We start from the raw sequence: 22,383 nt of genomic DNA, 5'->3' as shown, positions 1-22,383 counted from the left end.
TAAAGGGACAGGAAGCTTCGATTCTTTTTCTTTTTCTTTTTTTCTTCCACTCTTTCTCTAGGAACGTAGAACCAACAGAGGGGAATTTACTGTTACCTTCTGCCAGGTTTCTTACTGGCTTGGCTTCCTTTCTTTCAACTGCCCGCATTACCTGGCTTATTATTTCTTCCTGAACTGTGGGTAGGCCAAATTGGGACAAACTGCCTACGAACAACCAGAAGCTGTGCGTGTGTAATCAATAACGATAGTTAACGGCATACCCAACATGCTAGTTTCCTCTCACTTCCCTCAGTATTTTACTCAAACGTCATCTTCTCTGAAATGCCTTATTTGGCCTCACTAAATACAATTGCAACCCCTCCCACACACACATATACACTTCCTATCCACTTTTCCTCTTTATTTTTCTCAACACTTACCACTATCTGACATACTATATATTTTATTTATTTATCGTTATCTCCTCTCAAGCCCCTTGGAATTTAAGCACCATGATAGCAAGGATTTTCATCTGTCGTGTTCACTGCTGCATCCCCAGCTCCTAGGCTAGGGACTAAAACTTGGGCACTCATTGGCTGCTCTTTGCTCTCCCAGGCCCTGATGAGGCATGTTTCTCTGCAGAATCTAGTGGATATCTCTGATTTCCCTGCACCCCATTAAAACTGTCACAGTGCCAATAACTTAGAACTCAATGTTGGTTAATTAAATCAGGCAGAAAAAGCGACTCTTGGACCTTGGACTAAGCAAGGAGGCAATTGGAATGTAGTGGTAATAGACCTGCCTTCCCTGACCTATCTCCTTTTCTCTTCGCAGAACTCAGTCGAGTGTAGTTGGAGGACACTCAGATAGACAACTCCAGACATCCCTTCCCTCCTCTGGAATTGTGCTATTCAGATCTGTGAGAATGCATCAACTGCCTGACAAACCTATCTCAGCCCTTGGAAGGCATCTGCTGTTGTTTAATATCCTATGCTGGGCACAGTGGAGGGCAGAGAGAGAAATCAGGACCAGCCCTTGCTGTAAGGTAGTTGACTGGGGATTAGGCTGGAGGTAGGATTAGACATACACACAGTAAGTATGGCACAAGTTTAAGTGTCTTATAAGAAGTAAGGATAAAGTACCATAAAGTTTAAAAGGGAGAAATCACACTAAATGAAAAAAGTTACATCATGACTTTCATCCTTAGCTTCCAAAACACACACTTGAGTACTTGTGTCAAGCACCAGTTTAGGTACTTACTCTTTCCTTGACATACAGGGCACAGACTTTTAAAATCATACCTGTGCAAAACCTACTGTGTTCTTCCAGGCACAAGTACTGTGATTTGGGAGAAAACACTGTGGAGTCAGAAGACCTAAATTCCAGTCCCAACTCTTAAATTGCTTTGTTCAAAACCCTTCACCACTCTAGGACTCATATTACAAATATGTAACATTACATTTGGGACTCTAAGGTCCTTCCCTGATTAATCTCTTTCTCCCAAACATCTGTAACATCTATTCCAGGTTAACTTTCTCATTCAACTCCAAACTGCTTACATGTGTAATCTCTAATATGACTATATCAAGCACACATTACAGGTATTTATATTGGCTTTACATTAATACGGTAATATCAGTATGTTAATAAGGAAAACATCAGATGGTAAATAAAAGAATTAAGATGGAGTTGAAAATAAGCATGATTCTTCCTTTGCACTATTTCTTAAACTTGCTTTACTATTGATAAGCCTAACACCTCATCTCAGTATTTACTCACCTCCCACCTTTCACGTATAGTGAACACTGTTGCAAAACAGTATTTTACAACATTTTCTTTATATCACTCTCTCAAGTAAGGACTTAATGGCTCTCCACTGTTTATTAACCAACTTCAAATTCTTTCCTGGTATTTAATTATTTCACATGTATCCATTTTGTTTCCCCAATTACATAAGCTTCATGAGGACTGTCCACTTTTTTCATATCCCTCAGTTCAGAATATTTATGTTGGTATGCAAAATTAATTTTATAATTTATTTTAAATTTACAGAAAATTTTTGCCATTTTGCCAAATTTTTCATCAACTTGCCTATGGTTACAGAAAGAATGTTTATAACTTGAGAAAGTGTTATGAAAATAGCATGCAAATTTTTGAGAGGGCAGGCTTAATTTGGGGATTCTGTTTAAGAAAGTATCTTTTAAAGCTAAAAAGATACAAAGCCCTGCCCTCTTTGACAGCAGGAATTACACTTATAGTTTATCCTCAGATTCACTTTCCACACCCGTCCAATGTATGTTCAAGTTGCTCATTGCAGCACTGTATATAATATCCAAAGAATGGAAATAACTCACATATCCATGAATAACAAGGCAACTTAAAATCATTAGTAAGCTTCCATTTAGGTATAACAGGGGGATAGGGAAGAACATATTCATAACTGCTTGTTTATACATCAAAAAATCTCTGGCAGGATATAAGGAAGTTAACAATGGCAGTTACCTGTTTTGGGGAAGGCGATAGGAACTAGGTGGCTGACGAAAAAGGTGGGAGGAAGATGTTACAGAATAGCTTTTTACATTTACTGATTTCTGAACTATATGAATGTATTGTTTATTGAAAACATGAATTTAAAATGAAAAAAAGTATATATTTTAATCAAAGGCACAGTACATCACTCTATGGAATTAATCTTAGTACATGACAAGCAAAATTCTGTATTGCCATTGTAATTGCTGTACTATATACAATGTATTACTAATTAATCACATATATATCACATAAAACATCTAGAACAGTACCAAGTACATGGCAGGTGCTCAATGAATACACTCTATAATTAGCAATAGATGGAAGGTTGCAGTCAATAATGGAATAGGGGAACTACTTGCTTTCTACCATTCTCACAGCAATTCACTATATCCTATGAAAAATATGTACTTTAAAAAACATATAGGTATTTATACCTTTGTAATTAAAAGTAATTATTGAAGGAAAGGTATCTGCTTTGATGGGGCAGCTACATGGAGTAAGTAGGAATATGACAGTATCCAGGAAACAAATGGCAAGCCACAAAACTCTCGTAGAAATTTATTTAGTGTGAGAAACAAAATACAAGAACAATCTTTGTAAAGAACAAGTCAACAAAAAGTGATGTCCATTTCTGGAAAATCAAATAGTTTCTTCTCAGACTTTAAGTTTCTGGCCACACAGAGGATATCTGCCTCGGAGTTTAAATGCCCAAGGAAAACGGGGATGGCTGACAGCTTGTTATGACTGAGTAAAAGATGCTATCTTATTTATTACACCTCATTCCTTTCTAACAAAAAGTACACAAAGGTGGTGGGGAGGGAAGGAATAAATATAGCAGGAATTTATTTCACAAATGTTCATCACAAATGTTCTTTGAAAGATCTAAGCTGGGAAGGCAAGGCCAATTGTGACCACAACTGTAGTTACCTTGAGATGAGAGGTCCTCAGAGGCAAAAAAAAAAAAAGGTCAGGTTTAGACATTTTGATTAGCCATAGAAGAAGAGAAAAGGACATTAGGTTTTAGGGTAGAGAGAGCTAAACATCAATAATATGAAGGGTAGTTGAGGAAGAAGGAGTTAGAAGGATATAAAGACTAACTGTCTGCGGGAAAACACGGTGCTTAACCCTACACACATGAAGCAGGCCTTAGCGAAACTGCAGAGGGCTGATCCTTAAACCAATCACATCTTTGCCAATCTCTGTCACCTATGGAAGAAGAAATAGAAGAAAGTTAGGGATTTGTGAGGGTGAGAAGCCTAGAAAGCCTACTCCCTCCATACCTCAATGAGCACAGTAGAGTGGTTTGTTATTGTTACTGACTGGAAGGAGCAGTGGGAAGTTCTACCCTCCTCCAGTGTCACTGCCTCAAGGTGTGAGGGGGAAATACAGGAGACAAAAAGGACCAACATGCTAGTTGGTCCTTCCCTCAAGACAGAATTCTAGATGTATTTCTCAAGGACAGTACTTACTGTAGTGACCCTGCAGATCTGACCCTTGAACTCAGGCGAATAGCAGGCCCCACTGAGTGGACATTTCTCCACTGGCTTTCCACGGTAGATGGGCCGATAAGATGCAGCACAGATGTCAAAAGGGTTGTGCATGTCATAATTGAGCTGGTAGGCATCTGTGGGGTTCTTCTCACAGGCAGACAGGATTTTGCGGGTCTAAAAGAGTGAAGGAATATTTTATTTACAAGGACTGAAAGCTGCACACCACAACTCAAATGATCTCATCACCATAGTTTAGTAGTTTCTTTGATGTAGATGCAATTGTACTGAATGAGTACAGAACACGTCCTCTGTATAGGTCATATGTGAAGGGGTAACAGTTGCCATTCCTGTTGTATCAGGCTTTCTCCTTCTCTATCCCAAAGTGGCTCCATGGATCTAGACCCATACTCCTCCACTAAGTCTGAGAATTCTCAGGGTTAGCCCTGAAAGGGTTAAAACTGGCTTTCACTGCACAAATAGAAAACTTTTGGAAAACACAAGTAATGGGACATGTATATGGAGGCTAGTGGTGGTGGTGAGGGGAAATCTAGAACTTAAGGACAGGACTGGGTTGATTTTCAGGTACAGAGGACCTGTTCCATATTGCAGGTCACACTCTCACAGTGGTGCCATGTCTGAGTAAGATATTAGTTCAGTTTCCAGGAACAAAAGGAGGTCCCCATGCCAGTAAGTAGAGGATGGTATTTTGTTGGCTCTTTTTGTTGAATGCTGTTATACAGCACTTTGTTTCAGAGACAAGGACCTTGGTCTTCGACTCCCTCCACGTAAGAGCAGATCTAGTTCCCCTACGCTCACTAAAGGAGTTCCCATATACCTGTTGAGCCACCTCTGGCTTGGGCCCGAGTTCCAACAGGCGCCGAGCAAAGGTGGCAGCAGTCTTAAAGTTCTTGAGCTTGAAGAAGAGGTTGAGGGCTGTACGCAGCACCAGGATCATGTGCACTGGCTGCAGGTTTGAGTGGGTGAAATAGGCTGCCATCTGGTGGACAGAAGGAGGAACACATGCCATGCTGATGCTAAAGCTGGGATAGGTCATTTATAAGGGGTCACATATGCATTAGAAACACAGCAAAACAACCAAATAAAAACAGGACTGGCTATAAAGCAGAGAAATCTTCTGCCTCCTAGTTATGGAGGACTGATGAGATGAGGAAGACAGGTGGAGAAATATATCCTTTCCTCACAGAAATGGGCCCAAATTTCTCTTACTCCCCATATTGAGACCTAAAGAATTCAGACCTAATAGTGGGTAAAAGGGAAGACGCCTCTGTACTGCTTAGAGGCCCAGAGGTCTTACCTCACAGATGCGCTTCTGCTGTTCTAGAGACTCTTTGGGCAGCTTCTTCCTTTCTATCTCCATGGACAAACCCACAATGTACTCACGGCAAATGGTGATGAGCTGCTGAGCCTGGAGAGGGGGCAAAAGAAGGTCATGGTACAGAAGCAAGAAGGTGGGGGTGCCCAGCACTATGACAAGTATGACTATGACACTGTGACTGCTCTTACCTCTGCAGTCTCCTGTTTATTGTCCACAACAAGAAGTGGCACACTGAGTAAAATGGAACGGAATTTTTCCACAGCCTCCTCAAACTTGCCCACTGTGGTGAGCTGGTAGCACAGTTGCAACCGTTGGATGAGGTCATTAAGCTTCAGGCCCACAGCTGGTACACCATTCTTCAGCCCTGCATCCTTCCTGAAAGGGGAAGAAGACAGGATGATCAGGGGCCCACTAGGACTTAACCTCTTCTTCTGGCAACATGATCACAACACCCTACTGAGAAAGAAACTAGGGAAATGGATGCAGCAGGTGTAAACCAAACCTGACAGAGTGCCAAGCCAAAGATCTTTTCCTACTAGGAAACCTCAGCTCTGGGACAATTCTGTCTCTGAGGTTACCATCTGAAATATCTACCCTAAGTTGGAACAGAGAGAAGCCAGCAGCAAGGGACCTTACCAATTGCGATTAGGGTAGCCATACATGGAGGGCAGGCAGGGCAGAGCCTGATAGGTGGTACGGCCTCGGGCATAGGTCTGCAGGAACAGTTGCTTGTAGGGGCCAAACTGGGTTACCCCTACTTGGTCATGAAGGAGCTGGAATACAAGAGGAAAGAAACATAAGATTTGGGCTCTGCTACTTAAAAACTAGTTGACAGTGGGCAAGGTACTTAACTTCTCTGTACTTGTTTCCTCATCAGTAAATTATATTTAATTATAGGATCTACCTCATTTAATAATACCCATAAAGCATTTATGATAATGCCTGGCACACAGTCAACACTGAATGTTAGTGGCTGTTGCAGTTGTGGTTGTTTTTGTTATTGCTACGATAGCAGATGGCTTAGTGTTCAAAAACTACACCTGTTCATTAAGGGGTGCTCACTTCACTGATGTGAGCCAGAAAGCACGCTATAAATGGGTGGAAGATGGCTGGAAGAATCCACCTTACGAGATTACTAAGCCAGACTGAAAGCACGTAAGAGGAAGGCCTTATGAGGCAAGTTTCCTTAGGCAAGACCAAAGACTTCCACGTTAAATATACACCTCTGCCCTTGTGGGTATAATAATTTCCATTTGGTTAAGATGAATCAATCATCCCCCTGGGACCGTAGGCAAGGCACACTCAACAAAAGCCAAGGTAGCTTTAAGACTTACCCGCATGGCTGTTTCAAAAGAGCCTGCCAGGATGTGATCAACTGGAAGCTGAGAGTTATTGCACCAGATCTAACAAGAAACAGAAAACCCAAGATAAGTGAAATTTTGGTCTTTCTCTTCCCAACAGTCCTACTCTATATCTGTAATAGAAGAGTGTCGATATTCTTTACACATTAATCAAGTATAGCCAGCTCAGAAACACTTATCCCTACAGGACTGTTTCCCTGCTTACCTGAGTTGGGCTGGTTCCCTTAGTGGGGGGCACAAAGAACCCATCCTCAGCCCCACCAGCTACACCAGGGGGTATATCCTAGGGGAAAAATAAAGAGTGAGTCATTTTTTAAGCCATTCAAGCAATTTGCCTTGATAAATCTAAACACAATTCTACCTTATTCCCAGCCTCTGTTGGGGAAGAGGGGTGGTGGTTGTGGAAGATGACTCTCAAAATAGGAGAAGCTTTCCCATTAACAAAACGATACACCAAAAGCGCCAATCAGGCAAAAAAGCTTGCTGCCTTTTCATAAGATGACACTGGCACTACCCTAGTTAATCTTATTATTCTTTCTTTCAAATGGGAGTTAAGCATCAGACTAGGAGGATCCAGACCCCCTCCCGTTCAGGGACCTCAGGACAGGTGTTGGGGGGTTGATAAGGCCACCGGCCTCCACAGGGAGAAATGGAGAGAACCTTACAAGGGTGAAAATTCCACATACCAGCTCAGGAGGAAGCTCCAGATCTTCTTCCACGTCCCAGCCACCTCCTTCTTCCTGTCCCTTGCCAAGAGCATCATCCCCCAAACCTTCTGTAGCCTCCACAAACCCATCTGTAAGGAAAATCCAGGCTCAACATAGATTCTCAAAGTGACACAATTTTAGCCAAAGGAAAGAAAAACACTGGGATCCTTGTTGGTCCTATGGTCCAGCACCCTGCAGAACTGCCCCACAACCCAGTCCCACTCCAGGGAGCCCATCTGCCCAGAACACTCCTAGAAGAACATGCATACCTTCGTCCAGCTGCAGCTCCGCATCCTCTCCCCAGCCCTCAGTACCAACGGTGTCAATGTCAATGTCAGCAGCCAGTGCTCCTCCCTTCCCTACAGAGGGAAGGAACAGAAAGGAGGAGCTGGTTACAGCCAGCTAAGTCTAAGATATGGCCTCCTCTGCAGGCAAACTGTTGCATCCTTACAGAAGCAGGTGCCAATGTTGTGTCCACTTACTGTTTTTGTTTATTTTTTTGATATCTATATTATGCTAACCTGGTTAGCATAGGTTTCACAGAGAGAGGGAATAGAAGAGAGATGAAAACAACTGGCCTTCCTGCTACCAAAAACAGCCTCAAACAATTTCTTACTAACCAGCCTTTGGTGCCAACTCTTGGCATTTCTTGCTGAGATCTTTGCTAAGTTACCACCACTACAGTGTGTACAGGGCATGAGGACAAAGGCTAGATGAGAGGATATGGAAGAAAGAGCAGGACTGGGCACGAAATGCCCAAGGGTCTAGTTAGGCTCTCAGCTGGGAGAAACAAACTAGTAGACATAGCCGAGAAAACAGGAGTGTAAGGGTGGGAGTGGTAGTGGGTATACCCACGTGACAGAATTGAGGTAGCTGAGTTATACCTTAAGATTGTATGTCATGAATGATAAAACACAGAACGGAGAGTATGACTACATATATGGTAAAAATCTAAGAAAATACACCAAAATGTTAACAGTGGTTGTTAGAGCCATGGACTAAGAAACATCTCTCTTTTTCCCTCCTATCTTCCAAATTTTAATGATGCCATAATGCTTTTATTTAGTTTTTAAAAGACTTTAACTTTAATTGGCATCTCAGTGTTGCATGAGGCATCACACAGAAAAAAGGAGAGAGGAAAAGGATAGAATAGTTAATGGTACTCTCTAGGACAGCTTTTCAGAAAACAAGCACACAACAAAAATGCTATGGAAGAAGTGGGCACTTACCCTTGCTGGCAATGGAGCCTTCAAAGAACCCTTTAGATACAGTCAATAAGGGCCAATTGGTATCCAATGGCATGATAGGTGCAGGTGGCTGAAGCAGCTTGGCATTAGGGTCAATGTCTGGGATCTGAAAGATACAAGGTTAAAAGCAAACAGCTCTCAGGAACCATCTAGGGAAGGTTATGGAGCCTCCTTTGATCTCATTTGTTTCTCTGCCTCTCCTGGTAACCAGGTGGGGAGTAACATTTGTAGGTTTAAATAGTCCCAAGATCTCAGAGTTAATCCTGTAATCAGAGATACTTATGTAAATAAAGACTCACTGCCTCCTTCTCTGGGTCAAATGTCTCCTTCAGGCTCTCAGCTTCTTCATCTAAACCATGGGTAGCAGCTGTGAGATAGGCCAGCGACTCTGTTAAGAAAACAGACTTTGTGGTATAGGTACATTTCCAAGTGAATACTGGTGTCCTGATGTCTGCCTCCTGGTCAAGTCCCTGCATAAGTCCTTCCCTTCAGTGTGGGCTGGATCTATTGACTCGCTTCTAATGAACAGTATGTGGGAGAAATGATGGGATGTCACTTCTGAGATTAGGATACAAAGACTATGGCTTCCATCTTGGGTGCCCTCATTTGCTCTAAGGGAAACCAACTGCCATACTGTGAACTGCCCTATGGAAAAGACTACAGAGCAGAAAACTGAGGTCTCCCAGCCAATAGCCAGTGAGGACCTGAGGACTGCCCACAGCCACAGAGCGAATGTGGGAGTGGATCCTCCCCTACTTGAGCCTTGAAATGTCTGCAGCCTTGGCCAACACCTTGACTGCAGCCTCATGAGAGACACTGAGCCAGAGGCACCCAGCTAAGTCATGCTGCAAACTGAGATAATCAACATTTGTTGTTTTAAACTACTAAGTTTTGGGTAATTTGTTATATAGCAATAAATAACTAAAACAGTTGCTTATCCTTAAGATCTATCATCAGTGTTAACAAGAACCTTGGACTCATCCCAGTCTGCTCTCTCTCACATCCCCCCAACCAGTCCCCTTCGACAAATCACGTTGGTTCTACCTTTAAAATATATGCCGAATCTGACCATTGCTCACCCATTCACAGCTAGCACCTTGGTCCACACCACATCTTTCACCTGTCTTATTCCCTAAGGTATCTCAAGTGCTAGTATAATGCTTGGTATACAGTGGGTTCTCAAAAAATACCCCTTAAATATAAAATGAATAAATAAATGGGCGAAACCTCCAGATTTGAAGTAAAACGATAAAACTCTAATGGCATTCAACCAACCACATTTACTACGGTATCTGCTCCAGGACCTTTTAAAACCCATTTCCCCCAAGATATTAACTATTTTCCTAAGAGTGCCTAGCCAAACTATATTTTCTGGCTGTCCCTCCATTTGGCTTTGAAGAAAGTCTCTGAGCATGGTAGGAGCATGCAGTCTTGAAAAAATGTGCAATGAAGGGAAATCCCTCACTACTACATATGAATAACTCACCATAAAGAGAAAATACTTCCTAAGGCCCCAAAGGAAGTGAGTCCTGGATACTTACTTTGCCCACAGTTCTTCAGGATCCGTACCCGCTCTGACACGTCTCCCAGGTAGAGGGCATTCTGATAATGGCCACTCATGTCCTTTCGGATCTCAGCTGCACCAAGTCAATAAGAGACACCAAGTTAGGTCTTCTCTCTCAAGTTCTCTCTTGCCTCTATTTGCCTTCTTCCTTCCCCCAAGGACCCCTTTTCCCATCCTTAGTTTCTGGGGTCTCACCAATTTTCATCATCTTGCGAAGTTTCTCTAGATTGCCAGTGATAAGGTACAAGAAGGAAAGTTTGTCAAAGTTTTTGGTGCGCTGATAACACATTTCCACAATCTGGTGGTTCCCCTGTAGTAAGGCCACTTCTCCCAGCTTTTCCCAGCAATTCTTGTCATCCAGTGCTTTGGCTGCTTCCAGAGCAATCTAAAGAATCCCCAGAGTTAGAATTAACAGGTTGGAGGTTATTGTGACTCAAAACCAGGGACTACAGTCAAAACGTCTGTCTCTAAGTAAATCTCCCAAGGAACTCTTTACACTTTCAATCCTCCTAGCTTTGTTTTCAATCTAATAGTACTGAAAATTCAATCAACAAATAAGATCCCTTAGGATCCATGGATAGAAGAATCACATCACATTATCCTCCTCCTCAGAAATTTACTTTTACAACAAAATCATCTTCTAGCAGTTGCTGATTCCATAAGGCCAATTCTTGCTTAGCTATCATATTTCCCATTTGCCAGGTTTGAAGATCCACAGGGGCTCCTCAGAAGAAATAAGAAGGAAGTTCAGAAGTAAGAAAGTCAATTTTCCTTAGGCTTCTCCCCATTTAAAAATAATGCCTATAGACTCTAGGCCTCAACATTTAATAAGTACTCCTTCATCTAAGCCGCCAGTTAGCAAGTCAAATGTCAAGGAAATAATGAAATTTTCCAAATTCTATGCTATCTTGGTTCTGTTCTAAAAGTTACTGAATTCAGACTAACTCAGAGCGACAACAACAATAGAAATGCTGGGGCAGAAGCAAAGATGGCCAAACAGCAACAGGAAGATAGCTCAATCTAACAACTAAAAAAATTCTAAATTCCATTATATTGGCTGAAGAAGCAAGCCCAGAATAATGTCTTCCCAATGCCACCCTAACCCTCTCACCTCCTCTACAACAATATGGGGCTTATAACCATACTTCTCTCACCTCAATGTTTCCACACTCCAGTGCAAGACTAAAGCGAGTTTTCTCATCTTTGACGAAGTGCAGTGCCACTTCAGGATATCCCTTCTTCTGGAGATACGCAATGATAGACTGGCCTACAAGTTTGGCGTTCCTTACCATGTGTAGTACCTAGACATTTGGGGAGGGTTAGGGCAGGAAATAGAGATCACTTATAGGAAAAAAGGAGTGCTGCCCTTCTCAATACTCCTAATATGCTTCCTCATTTCATACCTCATCATATTTTCTGTTGATCAGGGCCAGCTTGAACTTGAACTCAGTTGGATCAATGGTGAGCACCCGAGGACGACACTCTCTGTCTAGGCAATATACATTGTTGCCCTTCACCCGTGTGACATAGATAGGTAAATCCAGAGTTCGGATGATCCCATAGTCCCTAAGAATAAGAGTTAGAGAGCACAGCTTTAAGTCAGTGTAAGAGTAAATCTAGCCTGTAAAGAAATAAAACAAGCCTAGGACCCAGCCTTTTATCTTCTCATTACCCTTTTGTCAAGTGCCATTTAAACAATAGTATAGATAGGAAGTGATTCAAAAAAGAGCAGAACCAAATTAATTTATTTTATTCTCTTGTATGAAGTGGGAAAAGATGGGGCAGATGGTATGATTTCTCTTTATAAGCTAGTACTCTAGGATCTAACAGACACAGGTATCAGAACCAGACCTAAAAGTTAAATCTTAAGTTCTGATATATAATCACTAGGCCACTATGAACAGTTAAATCCTTCCTTATAAGTTATAAGTGAAAGTGGAAGAGAGGTAGATGTGAAGACTTCTGATGTACAAAGAAATGATGCAAAGCACATAATATATATATATTTTTTTGCGGTACACGGGCCTCTTACTGCTGTGTTCCCTCCCACTGCAGAGCACAGGCTCCAGATGCGCAGGCCCAGTGGCCATGGCTCACGGGCCCAGCCACTCCGCGGCACATGGGATCCCCCCGGACCGGGGCACGAACCCGCGGACTCCCATCCACTGTGCCACCAGGGAAGCCCAGCACATAATATTTTAAACTGAATAAAAATTAAAAGTTTACAGATTAAAACTTGTGGCTATAGCTAACACAATACTTGATGGACGATTTATAGTGTTAAGTGCATATACTATATTAGAAGAAAGACTGAAAATTAATGAGGTCTACATGCTTAATATTAGGAGAAAGACTAAAAATTAGTAAGCATCCAACTCAAAAACTGTATGGTTCTTTTTTTTTTTTGTGGTACGTGGGCCTCTCACTGTTGTGGCCTCTCCTGTTGTGGAGCACAGGCTCTGGACGCGCAGGCTCGGCGGCCATGGCTCACGGGCCCAGCCGCTCTGCGGCACATGGGATCTTCCCGGACCAGTGCACAAACCCGTGTCCCCTGCATTGGCAGGCAGACTCTCAACCACTGCGCCACCAGGGAAGCCCTTATGGTTCTTTCTAAAGTTAAAACAAAGAGTGTACTTAGAAGCAAAAAATAAAGTCAATAGTACAAATTAAGAAATAGAAAACAAAAGTACAATAGAGAAGTTCAATAAAGGCAAAAGCTGGGTAAAACTGATAAACCTCTCATGAAGCTAATTAAGAAAAAAAGGACGGGAACTTCCCTGGTGGTAGAGTGGTTAAGAATCCGCCTGCCAATGCAGGGGACACGGGTTTGAGCCCTGGTCCAGGAAGATCCCACATGCTGCGGAGCAACTAAGCCCGTGTACCACGACTACTGAGCCTGCGCTCTAGAGCCCGCGAGCCACAACTACTGAGCCCACACACTGCGACTACTGAAGCCCGTGTGCCTAGAGCCCGTGTTCTGCAACAAGAGAAGCTACTGCAATGAGAAGCCCATGCACTGCAACAAAGAGTAGTCCCCACTTGCTGCAACTAGAGAAAGCCTGCGTGCAGCAACGAAGACCCAACACAGCGAAAAATAAATAAACAAAATAAATAAGTTTCTTTAAAAAAAAAAAAAAGAGGATGAAATGGCAATAATAGGGATGCAAAAAGGGATATCACTATAGATCTTGCAGAATGAGGATATGCATAAATGTTTTTAAATGATCAAATTCCCAGAAGAGTAAAATTTACCAAAATTGACTAAAAAGAAACAGAAAACTCCTACAGTCCTGTAATTATTACATAAAATTAATTGAATCATATTTTTAAATCCTCCTATAAGTACCAGGCCTGAATGACTACACTGGCAAATTCTACCTACCATTCAAGGAAGAATTAATTCCAATCTTATACAAACTCAATGAGAGAACAGATGAATAAAGTATATTATTTTGCTTATTTTATGAAATTAGCACTACCTCAATACCAAAGCCTGACAAGGACAGAAAGGAAAAGGGAAATCACAGGGCAATCTCACACACATATATATACAAAGATGCAAAATCCTAAACAAAATATTAGCAGACTGAAACAAGCAATATTTGAAGAGGGTAAAACATCATGACCAAGTCAGATTTGTATAAGGAATACAATGTTGGTCTAACATTTAAAAAAAAATCAATTTAATTCACTACATTAATCAACAAAAGGAGAAAAACTGCATGACTACCTCAATATATGCAGAAAAGGGGTTTAAAAAAATTCAATATTCATTTGAGATATAGCGAAGAAATTCCTCAGTAGATAAAAAGTATCTATAAAAAAATCTACAGCAAGCTTACATAATGCCAATACACTGAAAAGTGACACTGTAAATTGGGAACAAGACAAGAAAGTTTGCTATCACCGTGTTTATTCAGCACTGTGCTGGAGATCTTGGTCAGTGCTGTAAGACAAGAAAAATACATAAAAGAATAAGCGCTAAAAAAAAAAAAGAATAAGTGCTGGAAAGAAGAAACAAAAGTGTCATTACCTACAGATGCTATGAGTATTTGAAAAGAAAATATAAATAAATTAATAGAATTAATAAGAGTCTAGCAAGGTCTCTGAGATAAAATTAATTTAAAACTTAGTTATGGGGCTTCCCTGGTGGCACAGTGGTTGAGAGTCCGCCTGCCAATGCAGGAGACACGGGTTCATGCCCCGGTTCGGGAGGATCCCACATGCCGCGGAGCGGCTAGGCCCGTGGGCCATGGCCGCTGAGCCTGCGTGTCCAGAGCCTGTGCTCCGCAACGGGAGAGGCCACAGCAGTGAGAGGCCTGTGTACCGCAAAAAACAAAACAAAACAAAACAAAACAAAAAACCCCCAAAACAACTTAGTTGTATTTCTAAATATCAGGAAAAATTATAAAATTGAATTTTTAAATGGATACTATACATTTATAAATAGCATTAAAAACTATCAAGTGCCTAAGAATAAATCTAACCAAAGAAAATGCAAAATCTCTATGGATAAAATTATACAGCTTTATTTAAAGATGTTTCAGAAGCCCTACATAAATGAAGAACTACTATATCATGTTCACAAATTAGGAAACTTAATATTGTAAAGATAACAATTACACCCAAAATCCCCAAATCACATACAGATTCACAATCCCAACTGAAATCACAATAGGGTTTTTTGCTTTCTGTTTTCTTGGGTTTTTTTTGCCATGCCGTGAGGCTTGCAAGATCTTAGCTCCCGGGGCTTCGCTCGTGGCGCAGTGGTTAAGAATCCCCCTGCCAATGAAGGGGACACAGGTTCGAGCCCTGGTCTGGGAAGATCCCACGTGCCATGGAGCAACTAAGCCCGTGCGCCACAACTACTGAGCCTGTGTGCCACAACTAGTGAAGCCCGTGCGCCTAGAGCCCATGTTCCTCAACAAGAGAAGCCACTGCAATGAGAAGCCCATGCACTGCAACGAAGAGTAGTGCCCCCCTCACTGCAATTAGAGAAAGCCTGCATGCAGCAACGAAGACCCAACGCAGCCAAAAATAAATTAATTAATTAAAAACAAAAGAGAGAGAGAAAAATCAACTTTTTAAAAAAAAAAAAATGATCTTAGTTCCTCGACCAGGGCCCAGGAACTCTCGTTTGTCTTTTTTTGTTTTTGGCATGGAATTTCACAAGCTAATCTAAAATTTATACTTTTTCAAGACAAAAAATTACTTGAAAATATGCCTTTTCAAGGCAAAACTAATTTGAAAATAGCCTAATAACTTAAAAAAAAGTAAAACAAAGTGGGTAAGATTTGTGGAACTGCTTTACCAGTTGTAAAGACTTACAAGACTATAATACTTAAGACAGTGTAGAATTCAATCAGAGACAGACCACAAAAAACAGATTCTTGGGACTTCACTGGTGGCACAGTAGATAAGAATCCGCCTGCCAATGCAGGGGACACGGGTTCAATCCCTGGTCCAGGAAGATCCCACATGCTGCAGAGCAACTAAGCCCATGTGCCACAACTACTGAGCCTGCACTCTAGAGCCCACGTGCCACAACAACTGAAGCCCGCGTGCCTAGAGCCTGTGCTCCGCAACAAGAGAAGCCACTGCAATGAGAAGCCCGCGCACTGCAACGAAGAGTAGCCCCCGCTCGCCGCAACTAGAGAAAGCCCACGTGCAGCAACAAAGACCCAATGCAGCCAAAAATAAAAAAACAAAAACAAAAAACAGATCCTTACATTTTTTTAAACGTGATTCATATATCACAAAGATGGCTCTGCAGAACTATGGGGAAAGGCTGGGTTTTTCGATACATGATGTTGGTACAAAACTGAGTGTCCTTATGGAAAAAGTAAAGCTGAGCTCACGACACCTCACACCATACAAAAAAATCAACTTCAGGTAGATTATAGACCTAGATATAAAAGGTAAAACTATAAAGTTTTCATAAGAAAATATAAAAGAATGCCTTTATTATCTTGGAGTCAACAAAGATTTCTTAAATAGGACACAAAACCTGATATCCATAAAGAATAAGATTCATAAACTCAACTACATTAAACTAAGAACTTCTGTTCATTAACAGATATCAAAAGAGAATCAAAAGACATACTATAGAATGGGAGGAGATATTAATATTTGCAACACATAGCCCTGATAAAGGACTGATATTCAAATATATAAAGAACTCCTATAACAAAAGAACAAGGATAACTCATTTAAATAAAGGATAAAAGACTTGAACAGAATTCATAGAAGAGGAAATCCTGATGGATGGCTAAATAAAAAGTTGTCCAATCTCCTGGGGAATCAGAGAATAGCAAAGTAAAATTACAAGATACATTGCACATCCACCAGACAAAAATGAGTCTGATAAAGGCCAAGTGCTGGCCAGTGTGACAAGCAAAGAAACTTTTATACAACACTGGTTGGCATGCAAATTGGTAAAATCACTCTCACATTACCTAGCAAATGTGAAGATAAGCACGCTCTATGACCTAGCAATTCTGCCCTAGAGAGAAATGTATGTGCATATGAACCAGAATTCATGGAAGAATGTTTAAAAGAACATCATTTATAATAGACAAAACCTAGAAATCACCCAACTATCCCTCTAGAATAGAACTGATAAACTGTAGCATATTTATATAATAGAATACTATACAACAGCAGAAACAAATAATCTAGAGCTACAACATGGATGAATCTTACAAACAAAATATTGAGCAAAATAAGCAAAATATGAAATAATACATTCAGCATGATTTAATTTACATGAAGTTCAAAACCAGGCAAAATTAAACCATTATTTTAAGACACACACTGGGTGGTAAAATTGCAAAGAAAAGCAAGAAAGAAATTATCATAAAAGTCAGAATGTTATCTTTGAGGAAGAGAGAGGGATGTGATCAATAGGGACCACATGGCAAAGGGCTTCTGGGGTGCCAGAAATGTTCTATTTCTTGACTTGGGTAGCAGTTACACAGATGTTCATTATGTAACTATTTGCTATTTCATATATTTATAACCTATGTAATTTTCTATATTTGTGTCATATTTCACAATTTTAAAAGAGTTGAAAAAAGAATGTTTTGATGCTCCTAGCACATATATGCCAGACAAAGCTTTTCCATGAAGACAGTTCAAGGAGGACTTCAGTATGTCTCCTGAGACACGACAGTGATTTTAAGAAGCCACTTTCTCCCATTCTGTATCTCAGATAATCAACTTACCCAGTGGTGACAGCATATTTGATGTGGTTGCTTGTGGTATAGATAAATACCCCACTCTCATCCCAGGCCCCACTCTTGACACGAATGTTCTCATGAATGTTACATAGAGCCTCCAGTTTGCGGTTACAGATCACAATGGCTGTAAGAGGCAAAGGACATGAGTGCTCTGCTGGACAGGGTGAGTGAAGTAGACTGGCAGGGATGGGGAGGGAGGGACTGGTCTCTAAATCAGGGTGGACATAATGAAGACTTACCATGTTTGGCCAGTAGTGCTACATGGGACATGTCTGCTGACCAGATAACATATTTCACCTTGGAAATCTTCACAGATGCCAGAGTCCTGGGATAGAGAGAGAAGGGCAAATATGAGCGGACCTGATTCCCTTATTCCAGGTTATGACCTAAACTCCTTTTCATCTCCAAATTAATGTAAACCGAAATTTCTTAAAATAATACCAAATAAACATTTTCTGTATTACAGTTCAGTGACTTAAACATTTGGCTCACATTGTATACTTCCCTCTTCCTCAACTCCCTGCCCCTCATTCCCATGTATTATTAGGGACTTGTGTATGTCTGTTTTCACCAATGGACTGTAAGCTCCTTTAAGTACAGGAACTATGTTATTCATTTCTGTGTCCCTATTATTCTAAGTCGCAAGAGCATTCTTTGTTCAGATAAATGCTCTGAAAACAAATAAGACCCTTGTTGTAATGCTAGTGTGTATGTACAGGATGGAGAGTGATCACAGAGGAAAAAAAGTGGTTAGAAAGAGTCTTGGAGTTACAGCACAAGAAGTGGCTAAGCCCAGGTCAAACTCACTTGGGGGAAGAAAAGCTCCCACTAAAGATTTCCACTCTCCCCCACAATATGCCTGTCTGCTTAGGGGCATCTGACATGTTACCGCTTCTGCTGTACGTCAAAGAGCGTGATGGATTCTGCGTCTCGAAGCAGGAGGTTGCCTGTGCCAGCGTAAAAAATCTCATCACAGTTGGGCACCTGTACCTTTTTGGTGATCTCATTCTTCAGATTCTTGATCAGAAGCTGAAATGAGTACATAAGGTGGGGTTAAGAGAAATACATGTAAGATGATGCCAGCTGACAATGTCCCTCAGCAATTATTCCTTAGCTTCAATAAACAAAGTATTTTTTTTTCTGTCTGTCCAGTTCAATCACCACTCTACGTAGACCACTCCAACTAAGATCCTCTCCAAGGGTCTTGATAGCTTTTTTTTTTTTTTCAATTGAAATATCCTGAGAAGTCCAACTAAAATCTAAATTCCTCAACCAACCAGGGACAGAATACAGCACTTCTGAGGCTTAAATTTTTGTTAAATATTTTCTTGAGACAGCTTTGCTTAACTTTTTTAGGACCCATTACATTTTAAGTACCATCAGAGGTAGTAGGATAAGAGGATCTACTTCTTATCTAGCTCACCTATTTCATTTTTTTGGTGTTGAGGGGGTGGGGACTTGCCACGTGGCTTGCAGGATCTTAGGTCCCAGACCAGGGATCGAACCCGGGCCCCAGCAGTGAAAGTGCCAAGTCCTAACCACTGGACCGTCAGGGACTTCCCAGCTCACCTATTTCAAATTTGATGTTTTTTGCCTCCTGTGTCATCAAGAGTGACTTTAGCTTGGTTCTTAAGCCCAGAGCCACAGTGATAATCCACCCAATCAAATCAATTTTAAGGCCTTTTTTTCCCCAAGGGGTTTGGGGTAGAGTTAAGGAGAAAGCAGCCAATACACGAGGACCACAGCTGCCCAGGGCAGAGTAAGGGAAAAAAAAATGCTCTTTATTCTGCAATACACAGGCCACTGCCACCACACTCTCCAAATTAATTTCCCTTTTTAGTCTTAACTCACCGAATGCATCCGATCTAGGACAGCAAACCGATTGCGAGCAACCCAAACAGCTGTCAGGCCTGAGGACCGTTTCCCTTCAGGAGCTGAGAAGAGCAAAACCAAAGGGCAGGAACATGTAGTAAGCTACTGCCAGGTGACAGAGTCAGGTGCCACGAAGCTGCCAGTCTTGCTGGCTGCCATGTTGGCTTTGCCAGTTCAGCTGCTTCCTAACTTATTCAGCCATAACCTGAGGCTATTGTCAGTGACTTTTCCCCACCAGTTCCCTCCAAACTCCAACCTCCACCCTTGCCAAGCCTCTTTTCTCTAGGCCAAGTGACTGCATTTCAGCCAACACCATATACTGGCAGAAGGACCACCCCCATCTTGGGAGACAGCACATTCCATCAAGCTAACGAGCAGGGCCTCGCTGGCCAAGCTGCGGCACAAAGCAAGCAGCCTGTGAGTGTCTTGGACCTCCTATCTCAACAAGCTGGAGTAGAGACAGAGCCCCCTCTCCAGGACGCAGCTGCTCTGCTGCTTTTAACATGCAAATGCAGACCTCCTAGTAGAGTAGGATGGGGCTCCTAACTAAATCCAGGCAGCTCTATGCTGGGCAGTATTTAGCACCAAGCTGATGCTCCATAAATGTCAATCATTCACTCAACAAAGTTACAACATGTTTCTCAGTTCCCAAACATTTCACTGGATGATTAGAATTCCGAATGGGTGCTCCACACTCTGGGAAACTTCAAAGGAGATACACAGAAGGATGCGTGGAAATACTATTTTATCTATTAGTATCAGCAAAAAACTGGACAATACATGCTGGCCAGCCTTGCCAGGCCACCCCTTGACAACCAGGGGTGTCGGGCAATTTACAAAATTAATTATTATCATAATCAACACTCCCATTTTCCAAGGGCCGAAGAACCACACTATTCAAGCCTTTCCTCTTTCTCTTCCGCTGTGCTGTACCTTTATTCCTTTAATAATTATTATCTCCCTCAAAAAAATGGAGAAGATAAAATAAAAGTGGTTATAAGACAAAACAAAAATATTTTAGACTCTATTAATTGTAAACAGATGGGGAAAAGAAGGGGATGGGTAAGCAGGACCAAACAAAAAAAATTGGTCAGAAATGGCTTGACTGATTAATTTATAGGGGAGACTTTGATTTCTGGATATCAAAGACATACAGGTTTTCTCTCTTTCCACCATGACCACACTTATAGGAGAGTGATGATATTAGCAGCAATAATGACACAGTGGCACCCACAATAGGACAGAGCTAGCAAAATATTTCTCAGAATCTGTTGATTCGGTCTAAAATATCATGAAAGTATGGTACTAAAAGTGGGGACCTGAGGAACAAACCTCTGACCTACAAACCAACTGGAGGGAGTACACTAAAAGGAGCATAAGTGAGACTCAAATCTATTCTGAGAATGTTTTGTCAGCAAGTTCTAGCAGAAAGGACTAAAAAGGGATGGTGGTGATGGAAGAGGTAGGCAGGGGTCTCAGCTGGATCCGGGATCCCTGGTGCGGTGAGAGGCTGTTAACAGCCTCATCTTTCTGACATGCAAAAGGAAGCAAATCGGATCTGGATATGGATGGGAGAGCATAAATCCCTAGTCCCAGGATGAGACACTGCAAGATTGGAACCATGTTTTTAAATAAATGAAACTACCAGGGTGAAAGTCACATCAGCTGACAATAAACTAGGATAACATGCTGTGCTGAAAGAGAAAATGGAGAGTTTCTAATAACCAAATTATAAAATATATATATCTAGCTGGAGTAATAAAATGGAGAAGGAACATGAATATTTCACACCACAGTTGCCTCTGATGCAACTGTCAGCAGCACCTGCCAACAGACATGAGTGATGTGGCCATGGCCTGGGGACAGAATGTGAAAAACTTGAAGAGGAGTGATGATATGGGTGAGGAAAGCTAGGAGCAGAGTCGGGTATACAAAGAGAATGCCTACCATCAGGATTCTGGGAGTCGGCATCCTTGGGGATGGTGTACAAGTCATAGGTACTATTCTCTAAATTACTGGCTCTCTGTAGAGGAAAGGGAGGAATTGTTAGTAAGAGAGCACCCAAGATACCAGTTTACTCTGACATAGAAAACAGCACCATTATACAGACAGCAACCTGAAACTATACTTTTCACACCTTTCACTCAGAAGGCATTTGAACGTTTCTACAGCTAAAAATTATAGGGCTCGTTGCCAAAGAATTCAGCATTCATGTCACCTTATTTTTCTTTTATCTTCCAAAGATGTAGATATCTTTTGAATGAAAGCAAGGACTGCTCTCTATTCCACAAATTAACAGACTAAGACCCCAATATTCCAGTGCCCCACCTGAGTTTATTCATCAACTTAAAAGTCTGTTTGAAGGTAAAAAAAGACATCAAAGAAAAAACATTAAAGAAAAGTGCCAGGAGGAAAATATGGGGCTGTTAGATATTGAAGAAGAACTGGGATCAGACACTAGACGTCATATCGGGAAAGACAGGTTTTCATTCTTCTGACTTGGCAATGAAGGCACTAAAATTAGAATGCCATTTCTTTTTTTTTTTTTTAATTGTATGGCAAGAAATGTGGAGGGCTACTTGATGACCCCCAAAGGTAACACCACTGAAAGGAACTCTTCTCAAAATCAGCTCTACTATTTTCACCCAAATGGAGGGAATCAAGATAAGCATCTCCTTTGAATAGGATATAGTCCCAAACATTCTTTCAAATTACTTTCAGTGATTTGCGTGATTCATCCCAATGCTCCATTAAGTTTAGAAGTTGTTAGCCATATGAAAGATATAAGTACACAAACCCTTAACTTGTTTATGACAGCTGAAGCCTACCTGGTTTGAGTCTCTGTTTACTGTTTCAGCTCTCTCAAAATGACCATTAAATGGTTTCAAAGAAGCCATTAGAGATCCTCTAAGGGCATGAGAAAGAGACCTATGGGAAATGAGGAGATCCTAGGAGGTTTACTTACTGTACACAGTAGGACTGCATTTTCTGCTGGATTGTACGACATGTTGAACACTGGAAACTTGGAACCACTAGAGATATATATATATACAAAAA

At 41.4% G+C, this 22,383-nt stretch overlaps 1 protein-coding gene across 2 annotated transcripts in view; it reads right to left on the bottom strand.

The window, feature by feature from the left end:
- Positions 1–3,067: 3,067 nt before the first annotated feature.
- The window catches only part of COPA (COPI coat complex subunit alpha), a 50,306-nt gene continuing 30,990 nt past the window's right edge, over positions 3,068–22,383 (bottom strand). The window contains exons 12-33 of one of the 2 annotated variants that reach the window (XM_033414316.2): positions 22,292–22,358; positions 21,274–21,349; positions 19,306–19,388; positions 18,344–18,483; positions 17,694–17,779; positions 17,440–17,605; positions 11,620–11,782; positions 11,371–11,517; positions 10,412–10,601; positions 10,194–10,289; positions 8,952–9,040; positions 8,635–8,758; positions 7,675–7,764; positions 7,385–7,494; positions 6,904–6,981; positions 6,672–6,740; positions 5,974–6,110; positions 5,526–5,712; positions 5,317–5,427; positions 4,837–4,998; positions 3,981–4,175; positions 3,068–3,717 (exon numbers count right to left, since the gene is read on the bottom strand). In XM_033414316.2, coding sequence (XP_033270207.1) covers positions 3,658–3,717; positions 3,981–4,175; positions 4,837–4,998; positions 5,317–5,427; positions 5,526–5,712; positions 5,974–6,110; positions 6,672–6,740; positions 6,904–6,981; positions 7,385–7,494; positions 7,675–7,764; positions 8,635–8,758; positions 8,952–9,040; positions 10,194–10,289; positions 10,412–10,601; positions 11,371–11,517; positions 11,620–11,782; positions 17,440–17,605; positions 17,694–17,779; positions 18,344–18,483; positions 19,306–19,388; positions 21,274–21,349; positions 22,292–22,358 — 2,626 coding nt within the window. In that variant the 3' untranslated portion in view covers positions 3,068–3,657. The remainder of the gene's footprint in view (positions 3,718–3,980; positions 4,176–4,836; positions 4,999–5,316; positions 5,428–5,525; positions 5,713–5,973; positions 6,111–6,671; positions 6,741–6,903; positions 6,982–7,384; positions 7,495–7,674; positions 7,765–8,634; positions 8,759–8,951; positions 9,041–10,193; positions 10,290–10,411; positions 10,602–11,370; positions 11,518–11,619; positions 11,783–17,439; positions 17,606–17,693; positions 17,780–18,343; positions 18,484–19,305; positions 19,389–21,273; positions 21,350–22,291; positions 22,359–22,383) is intronic. The other variant, XM_004284431.4, reaches the window with a different exon arrangement.

Source organism: Orcinus orca, chromosome 1 (assembly GCF_937001465.1).
Source record: "Orcinus orca chromosome 1, mOrcOrc1.1, whole genome shotgun sequence".
Classification (NCBI taxonomy): Eukaryota; Metazoa; Chordata; class Mammalia; order Artiodactyla; family Delphinidae; genus Orcinus; species Orcinus orca.
Note: the sequence above shows the minus strand (reverse complement) of the source record. Positions and strands in the feature narration are given on the sequence as shown.